At 37.5% G+C, this 10444-nt stretch overlaps 1 protein-coding gene across 1 annotated transcript; it reads right to left on the reverse strand.

The window, feature by feature from the left end:
* Positions 1–1238: 1238 nt before the first annotated feature.
* On the reverse strand, positions 1239–7393 carry emx1 (empty spiracles homeobox 1). Its single transcript, XM_034111860.1, has 3 exons — positions 6839–7393; positions 4779–4963; positions 1239–2228 (listed from the first exon to the last, which is right to left on the reverse strand). The coding sequence occupies exons 1-3, from the start codon at positions 7185–7187 to the stop codon at positions 2061–2063; spliced, it is 702 nt and encodes a 233-aa protein (XP_033967751.1). The 5' UTR covers positions 7188–7393; the 3' UTR covers positions 1239–2060.
* Positions 7394–10444: the final 3051 nt, after the last annotated feature.

Below are 10444 nucleotides of genomic sequence, written 5' to 3' on the forward strand. Positions count from 1 at the left end.
CAGAGGAAATACTGGTAACACACCTGACACCTGTGCAACTGTCCTGCACCTTTCTGACACCTCGGTCTCCATCAATGAGCCCCAAGCTAGAACAACCTAGAACCGGTGTCCTGTTGGTGGAATGCAACAGCAAGTACATTTACTCAAGTGCCATGAGTATAACTTGAAGTTCTTATACTTTACTTTAAAATGTCAATTTAATCATACTTTTTGTTCGACCCCAATACATTTTGAATGCATGATTTTGTACTTTTTACTTTGCTTGCTACACATTTTTGACTGCTTTAACTATGTTGCAGATTAATCATTAATAAAACATATAATTAAACTAATACTGTAAATCATGGTGTATTAGAATAGGTTATAAGCTACCCAGCAATATATGAAAACATTATAGCTAGCCCCACCTTAACAAGCTGCAATATTACAGTGATAAACACATCCATGTATCACTGATTGTTATACAGAGAAACAATACGATAGTGAAATGGGCCATTCTGCATAATGAGTCTTTTTCCTTTTGGTACTAAAAGTATATTTTGGTGATATTACTTTGGAGCTTTGACTTGATTTTGAGTTTGAATGCAGTAGAAAATGTTAGCGGCATACAAACATCATTGGAGAAACACACCCTAATGATTTTTAGCATGACTCTGTGTTTTTACTGCTTTTAACTTGTGTGTCCATTTGTTTTGGAGAGGAGACTTTGGCTGATTATTTTGCTCGCAGTAAAAACCTCTTTAGCATCTGCATCTTAACAGAGCAACACACTGAGCTCACGTTCCCCTCCATCCTATGATTGCCAAACTGTGCAAGGGCAACACTGCAAAAGCTGCAGTAACAGCAATAGAAGCCATTTTGTGCATTTAAGTAAGACCTTTTATTTTACTTTTTGTTTGGTTGTACGAGTATACCCTTTAGCTCTAGTTTAATGCATTAAACAACCTGAACATGGACAAGCCTTGTTGAATTTCACTGATCACAACTTCATGTGCGCTATAATAAATGTAAGGAATTATTATTATTATTATATAGTAGCCCGAGTGTCTGCAGGGTTTGTGTTCCAATCAAACGCTGCAGCAGCATGTTTCACACTGATTTGCACCTTCATCCGCAGAGGAACTAATGGGTGAAATCTGCAGCTGAAATCTTGTTGGATAAAAAAATAACAATGCTGTCTTCATCAGGCTGTTTGACACTATGTAAAAAGCGAGAGCTGAATTACACAAAAACATGTCTCATGAGAATAGCTTTATTTCTAAAACGTCTTTTTTTGTACTCACATGTGCTGCTTGAAAAGTATGTTCTTATATGTTCTGTACTACACTTTAATGAAGTCATCCATCACACCACAAATGACAAATGTGGCATGGCAGAAGACGCACAAAGCTGTGAAAATCCTTTTTAACGTGTGGCACAACTCGCTCCTAACTTCCAAGGTCTCTGCAGCTTCTTGTCTGTCCCAAAGTCACGCACAGCTGGTCGTCAATAGCCTTTTCTCTGCAGAAATGTTCATTATGAAGCAGAGCGGAGCGCGGGAACGGCTCCCAGCAGTGACAATAAAATCACGCTGCAAATTGGGATCTTCCTTGAGTATTTTTGCTCTTCTGGAGAGCCTGTTTTCCGGCTCACTTGGTGCATTAAAACATTTCCTGTCGTAGAGGAGAATTTTAAATTAAGTCGGTACACAGGTGGCCGATTTAATGGGGGGAGCAATGAGGTGTTAATGACCTAAGCAGGTGGTAGAAACAGCTTTAATGAAACAAATAGCCTCTTTCAAAAAACAACCTTTATACGTGGACTATGTACAATATTTAAAAAAACAGACTATGATAGATGTTGTTTCTCTTCATCTTTGGTCGTCTCACCAAAGATTATTATCCTCATTCAGAGACATTCAGGATGGAAGTCATTAAATAAGATGTTTTCCTCCAGTGTCACCACGATGAAGAGATGTGCGGTGATTTAGTCCTTTTTCTAATGTCTCTAGTTATACTTAATAATATTACATAATAAATAGTGTTGGTCCTCTGGTGTTTAGGGCAGCATTGTGGGAGGTTTTAGTCCTCCGAGGTCACGTCTATGTCCTCGGAGCCTGGCTGCTTGGTGGCCATGCGCCATCTGTTGATGTGGTGGTTCCCCTTCTTCTTCTGCTGGCTGTCCGGGCCCTCCTCCTCCAGCTTCTGTCGCTTGTACTTAGTCCGCCTGTTCTGGAACCACACCTTCACCTGTGCACAAAAACAAACAGTGTCAATGATCATGATGCACTTTTTTTTTAAAGAGGTGGCACCCATAGGTGAAAAGGGTCAATGAAAATCTAATAGATTACACCATGGCCGTTTATGTTTAAACATGCAAATAATCCTTGTTTTATGAATATACAGTTTTGCATATATTTCCAGAACTGAGTCAGAAGATTGGACAATACCAGGTCCAAAATATGTTTTCATTTTGTTGACGGATTAAAAACATTACAGTGTCTGTTGACAGCCATAACACACATTCATTCCCATAGCCCTGTTTTTCAGAGCAAAAATAAGATGCATGATTTTCTTAAGTACATGAGGATGTCTTGAATTCCCTTGAGGCAAACTGTCGAAATACCAATTACAAACAATTGACAATATTGTGAAACAGAGAAAACGCTGCAAATAGTTGTATTTGAGAGGCTTCAACCTGAAAAGGTTTGGCATTTTTGCTTTAAAAATGTTAATCTTTTATCAATCGACTCATTTTTTAATTGGGTAATATTTCCAGTTCAACCTGTGATTTTCTAACTGTTAAAATGTCTATGGTTTAATTTTCCTTCCAACATTTAATTACTTCAAACCACTGAACCTAAACATTAAAACTCAAATAAGTAAAACCACTACTAATCACAAAAATGCTTTTCTCCATTTAAATGAAGCTCCGATAATTAACACTTTTGGATTTTGCCAACTCCAGCATCACTTTTTGCAAAACAACCTCTTCTCTTTGCGTTCATAGCTAAGCATGGCATTAGTGTATGAAAGGTCAACGGACAACATATATTTCTGACTGACTAGAGTTGCTGGTATGCCCTTAGAAAATGAGCGTGGTGTAACATAGACGAAGCCAGGATGCATTTTTTAAATAGCAACACAAACGCTTCCTTCTCTATTACCGCTTGACTCTTACAAGCTTCGGGCTAACTCTAGTTGTCCCTGAAACACTGATGTCTTCTTTCCTAGAGCTGTGTGTGAGTATCTTTGTTTATTTGTTTTAAGTGGAGGCAGTGCAGAAGACGTTGTGCCACAGAAAAGCTGTAACAGTATTTTGGCTGCTTTTTTAATTTTAGCAGCCATTAGTTATTCTTCTGATTTATAATAATGCTAATTCAATATAATCCCACCAATAGTCCACATGTTTCTACTGGTGTCCTTGAGTGCTTAATCTAAAGTAACAGCAGATCAAAACACTTAAAGTAGGTCAATTCATATTCAGTTCAATCTCTTTGTAATTAGCATAATGCAATGTGTGCTTAATTGCAGCCTCTTATTTACTGACACAAATCCTGCAAGGAGCATTTATCCACAAAGCTGACTCAGGAAACCTCTGGTTATATTGCCTATTAGGCCTAATTGACATCCAGACATCGTGGACTCATTAAACTTAACCATCAATAATATTTACACACCTTATTTCTATAGCTCACATTAATTAAACACCTTTTAAGAGACTCTTTGTCTCATGCTCTAAGAAGGGTATTATTTAAATTGAGTTGCACTGTTTTATGTATTTTTTTTTTAAGTTTACAATACAGCTATAGCAAATGAAAGATAATTTCACACTCGAAATAAATGGTTTACTCAAATCAAATCAGGTTTTAGTTATATAGCACTTTTTTTTTTTTTTAAAGTTGATCGAGCCAAAGTTCTGTACATGCAAATAAAAAACACATTACTTTATTAGAGCACAGGTTCAAACCCCACTGCAGTCAGCATGTCGTTGTGTCCCTGGGCAAGACACTTCAACCCAAATTGCTCCTGTGGGATTGCCCACAGTATTGAGTATGTAAGTCGCTTTGGATAAAAGCGTCTATAAGTAATATGTAATGTAATGTAATCGCAAACAGAAGACAATAACGTACAACAGCAAATATAAAAATCAAACACAGGGAAATGTCATGAGTCGTGCTCCGCTCTGACTAGAAGGCCAGGGAGAAGAAGTGAGTCTTTAGTGTTGATTTAAAAAACCCTAGGGTCTGGGCCGACCTCACATGGAGGGGCAGTGTTCCAGAGCCTTTAACATGACTTCCCTGATATTTTGCCACATAAAAGCCTTCATGGACAAAGATGTATCCTAAGCTAAATATATCTGAAATAAACGTTGACATAACCCCCCTATATATTTAAATATATAACTGTTTAAGAAATATTCTTAATGTATTCATTTTATTGTAGTATTGTAGTTGTAGTTATGATGTTGTCGTTAAAATATCGCGATATTGAACGAGAATACGTTGCCATGGAAATGACTGCTTTCGGTAAACTAACGTGAAATGAATTAGAAATGATAAAGATTGACCTACTTTAGTGCTTTAAGGTGGGCAACTAATGTTTGTTAACAATTAGAAAGTGACAGTTAGCCGCGTTTCCTAGAAAAATCCATACTTAAAGGCAAAATCCACTTATTCGCATAGTGTTAGCATTAGCACACCTGTGTTTCATAGCTGTTAGTGTTAGCTTAGCATTAGGGCTCTGGCTCGCTCAACAGCGTTCCATACAGCTGTAAATGTTAGCTTAGCATTAGCTCACCTGTGTTTCAGATAGATTCAAGTTGTTAGCGAGCTGCTTCCTCTCGGCTCCGACGACGTAGTGGTTCTTCTCGAAGGCTCTCTCCAGGCGGAGGAGCTGGGACGGGGAGAAGGCGGTCCGGATGCGCTTGGGTTTCCTGGCGAAAGGACCGTGGAGGAGCATGCTGTCCTGGGACACATCGTTACCTGGCACCGGCGAGGAAGAGAACAACACGGGCCGTCAGTCGGTCAGTAAGGTAACTTTATTATCATTACACCTAATTGTATCTGGGCAGGTAGGTAGGCTGTGCGTGTGTTAAAAACGGTATTAATAGAAAACTGTGAACAGTGTGTTAATGGGTCTATTCTACTGCAAAGTGGGACCAAATTATGCTGTCATTATGTTAAAGAAATTGTGTTCAGCAAAACCTTGAATATATAAAGATTTCGATATTATTATTAATTTGTTTTTTTTACCTGATTGTAATAATATACATTATAAATCATAATAAAAATAGATAATTACTAACAATTAGCGTAATTACAAGGAAATCAAATATGTGTTGCAATAAATGATGGCCTATTGGAAACAGTTATATGTCAAATTCATTTTTGGTAAATGACCAGCTGTGTTTAGAAAGAGACCACTTTGCTTCCATGTAAAGTTGTCTTTTTATTGCTTTCATTTTATATATTAGACCTATTGGAAAATCATTCATTTTAAGTGTGTAATTTAACGCACATCTAAGGCATAACGATTCATTTATACATATGGAGACGGACGGAGAACATTTTCAAATAGGCTCCCATAATGCTGAACAAACCTGATAAAGGAAAAACATTATGAGACTAAAACCGTGCTTATTGTTGACCAATTAATTTTTAAACACATTCAAAAGAGTTTAATAAAATATAATCAAACATATAGGACGCCGTATGGTTTTCAAAAGAGAAATTAAACATTAGATGCATGGCCTATACAACCAATTGTAATGTAATAATAATATTAGGTATACAATTGTATTCTTCTGATTGAATTACATTTCCTGACAGCAAACGAAATAAGGCGTTTGATCAATTGGTGTGATTATTTTGACAGAGAATTGTGGTTAATTGATCTGTAGCCCATTTAGCTTTCCCCGTTTTACACTTCCTAATATTGAGTCAGGAAGTTGTAACCGAAATCGAAAATATTCTAAAATGAGATGTTTATTGTTGTCAAATACTTTGATTTTTGAAGTCATTTGTATTTGTTATATGCTAATATGTTTTTTTATACTGTATCCTAATAGCCCTAATTCAAGTTAATTATGGGATATTAACAAATGAGCATACATTCAATTATATGAATTTCCTTAATAAATCATGTTAATTGTAATGCTTTGCATCGTTCTTTCTATTATAAAATACATTTTCTCCCCAGAACATGCAATAAAAAGTGATATGAAAATAAAGGTTGTCTTAAGCTATACAGGGTTAATTAATTGTGTTGGGTTTGTTGATCTGAGGTTATCACTGCAGGCTGTGTTCAAATCATTTGCTGTTAAACCTATACAGTTGTGTCCCTTTCTATTCCCATTATATTTAAATTACTCTCTTCGATTTTTATCATTTTTGTCAGCCGTGCTCTTGTGTTTGAATGAAATGAGCCTAACCTCGGGCTAGATTTTCTTGTATGGAAAAACAAATCTAGATCAGAGCTTATCTTCTCCTGGCTATGGCTTCCTGAGAGTATAGCTGCAGGGCGACTGAGAGTGGAAACATGAGGGCAGCCTGCTGCTAGCGCCGTGGCCTTCGGGTTATGGCTATCTGTGCCGGCAAGTTATCGTCCAACTAAGATATGTTCAATGTTGACAACAGTGTACATCCAAGAAAAGAAAAAAGATTAAAGCGATTTATAACCTGAAGGTTTAATTTGTTATTCACACGGGTACCCATGCACACACAGAAATCCGAATTTTTGTGCACTAAATAATTTTTTTTTTAGGATGATAATTCATGCTTGCACCCATGGAAAAAGCTTGTATAATGTTATGGTTGAATACAATATTGTGTAATTTGCATAATCCCCACTTCACTCACCTTGAAATCTGTGTCCGAAAAACCTGTTTCGTAGCACCCAGGGGTAGAAGTTGAGCGGGTCTCGGTGTTGCGAGCCGAAGAAGTGCGGATGCTGCAGGTGGTGCGAGCCTCCCAGCTGGTGAGGGGCCACGGTGAGGGAGGGGTGGTTCACCGTGTCCGGGAACACCAGCTCAGGGCTCTGGTATAGGGTCCGGCCCGCTGGATGCTGGTAACTGTTCATTAAGGCATCTGTCGTCGGGTTGGAGTAACTTAAAGCCGTGGGGCGGATGGGCTCCTCGGACATCAGAGGATTCTCTTTAGCGACCAGAGACTCTATCGTGAAGCAGCGCTTTCCTGCAGTCGAAAACATCTTCTTCTTGTAGAAATAGGAACCAAGAAGAAAATATGAGGTGTTCTTCCTCTTGCTGGAAAATAAGTCTCAAAGATGCACCATGACCAAAGAGTGTTTTTAAGCTCGTGCAATGGAGATGCTGCTGCAAAACTCAACAGTGTTGCTGCTGCAAATTGCTCTGATCCAAGAAGTCTGCGCGCTCTGATTGTTTCAGTGCGCCAAGTAACGCGCCTGCAACCTTCAATGTGTCTTGACGCTGCACAGGGAGGCATCTGATTGGACCAGAGCACCTGCCAATACTTCTGCTCTCCTCAAGTACCTGCTCTATGGATCAAACAGGACCCGGCCGCTTAGTTACAGAGACACGCTGAGAAAACATGCGCGCCCCAATTAAGGGCTCATTGTGGGTCCTATTGGGCGTAATATGTCGCTTTTCTTCACGGAAACAGTGGAGGGTGGAGACGGTTCCAACCGAGTCGGTGCAGGTTCAATCATCCAGGAATTCTCTAGTGCTATCTATAGCGTCAAGGAAATGAAACTTCATCTGTAATTCGATATGCAGGAAAGAGAGTATAGTTTTAATAATGTATAGCAGTTATAACATTATCATAACATTTATGTATCTGTGCTGGACCTTTAGCTGTCTGAAATAGTCTTTAAAACACAAGCTGTAAATGTCACACATGCCATTTCTATTAACAGTGTTCTGAAACATCGTGATATACTGAAGTCAAAGATATTTAACTCATTCTCCATTGAATTGGATTTACATTCAGGTTAACGTGCACACTGAATTGTCATGGTGTCCGTCCAGCATCAATAGGCCTATGCAAAGTCCCAGCAAAAAGCACCATTTACTGCCTATATTGGCATTTTTCATTCTTAATTTCTAATTGTTTTTTTCTTTTGGGAATTACGTTGAAATAAACGTGCACTGTGAACAAAAAAAAAGTATCGTTGAACTACCGGATAAATGCGTTTTACTGCAATAACAATAACAATAATAATGTTCTTTAATATTATTTATTTGTCCTTTTATTTAATGAATTGATACATTATTTATGATATTGTGGTTCTCATGGGTAAAGGTGTTTACATGACGCATTAGATTAGAATACCTTATTGTTCAAATAATGTTATGTTTTGACATGTTATTTACAAGATATTGAGATAATTAAATAACACGAAAAATAGTTTCTAGATGTTTTGGGGTTTTGACCTAAACATGTTCTCCACTGTTCAGGGAGACTAACACCAGAAAGCACCCAGTGTGTCCTCTGTGAGAACAATCAGAGCCTGTAATTGTGTTTGCAGCTCACCGGCTTCCTTAGTTCTCCCTCTCACGCTCCGCTTCATGGTGCACTAACCAAGTTAATAATTATCCTCCTAATACACTCGTTTGCTTGGAGGTTGCATTAGAAAATCATTACCGATGGAAATTATGAGGTAAAACAAGTTGTTGATTGGGCTTTTAGAGCTAAAGGCTCCTAAAGACGGCAGCAGGTGACTCGGTCTCCAAAAAGCAAAAACATTGTATCCACCAGTGAATTTGGTGTGTGTTACATGTTAACATCTTTATGTATTTACTGGGTGAGGCCTGAACTCTTTCATACAGTTTTATTGGAAATGTATTTCCTTATACTTGCATGACTCAGAAGAGCCACTGTTGTATTTAACTTCCCATTTAAATCGTATTAAAAAGCGTATGTTGATTATGATCACCGAATTTAAATGAATGCCATACCAGTTTCATGTTGTTCTGTGGAGTTATTTTGCTTCAGGATACAAATATACTCATTACATGTTCCGTTTAAAAGTATTATGTTTTGGTGTAAGGTTACAGGATAAATATAAAGGTCACATGTATTGCACAATGTTATATTTGAACTGCAGCAGCAGGAACTCACGGGCTGAAAGGGCCGGTTGGGTTTAATGATGAAACCCTGCGCGCCTTTACGCACTGACCCTGATCGCTGCTGGTTAATAGATGTCCAAGTCGCTCTACATTAACAAAAACAAAGCAGAGCAGTCTACCTTTGTTCCGTACCTACTGTTTATCCCCCCCCCCCCCCCCCCCCCCCAGGCTCCGGAGGAGAGTCTGAGCAAAGAGAGGAAAGTGAGCAGTGCAGTGGAAATACCTTTATAGGTTAGTGACATTCCTCTAGTTTCATATCTCTGAGATATTTAACTGCGTGTGCGACAATTACGCGAGAATATCTTTTGTATCAAACTCGATGACATAATGTCTTCAGATTATTTATTAATTTACGGATTACAGCATGTTACACATTGGCCAATAAATAATATAAAATATAGAATATAAAAGATCATAAAAAGCAGGTCACATTTTTTTTGTATGTGTATTTAAGCATTTTAATTAACTATTTATCAAGTGTTAAACACCCTAGCTTTTCCATGGTTTCCCATAAACGTGTATTATCTGGGGAAGAAATACAGTGACACATTTAAACACCACAACTTGTTAATACATAAAGAACGAGAAACAATATGTAACTTCACAACCTTTATATTAAATATCTGACTGAAAATATTAGCAAATAAAGGACATGGTTCTGGAAACATCATGAGTGTAATTTAAAACTATTCCATTTGTATTAACAATACCAAATTATGTAGTTGTAAATTATTCAAATGTAATTAACTGTATTATTTCTATTTATTTCACCAGTATAATCACAATACTACAATAGGGTAAAGACCATTTCAAGAATTGTAAAGGGTTACAAGTGACTTTGATCTAAACTCAAACAGTTATTGCAAAAAGTGTCTTGCGTACATCTTTAAAGTCTGCTCTTATAAATATAAAAATTAAATTATAACATTGTCCAAACATTTTGCACATGAACAAAATATCGCTGCTCAAGATATTCTACTTGTTAATGTTCTCTAATATCCAGAATGTATTTTTTATGGGGGGGGGGTCATGGTAAAAGAGGGACAAAGACGAAGAGAAGGCAGATGGCTCGATTTCATACTAGTGCTGCCCTCTAGTGGCCTACAAAGGAAAAAGGGTTGAGAAAATGTGACTTTTGCAGACACTTGCCTTAATAAATGAATAAATGGTATAATTATAGTATGATTGAGTTTGCCCCATATACTTTATGACAGTTTTAAATATGTATTACCAAAATCATATTCAAATAAGTTTAAAATGTATTATGGTAAAGAAAACTTACCAAAGGACCAACGTGAACATGCAAAATGTTTAACCTCTTTTCCAATTACAAAGGCCTGTAGCAAGGAATTTGATAACG

This window comes from Pseudochaenichthys georgianus, chromosome 22, assembly GCF_902827115.2.
Source record: "Pseudochaenichthys georgianus chromosome 22, fPseGeo1.2, whole genome shotgun sequence".
Taxonomy (NCBI): Eukaryota; Metazoa; Chordata; class Actinopteri; order Perciformes; family Channichthyidae; genus Pseudochaenichthys; species Pseudochaenichthys georgianus.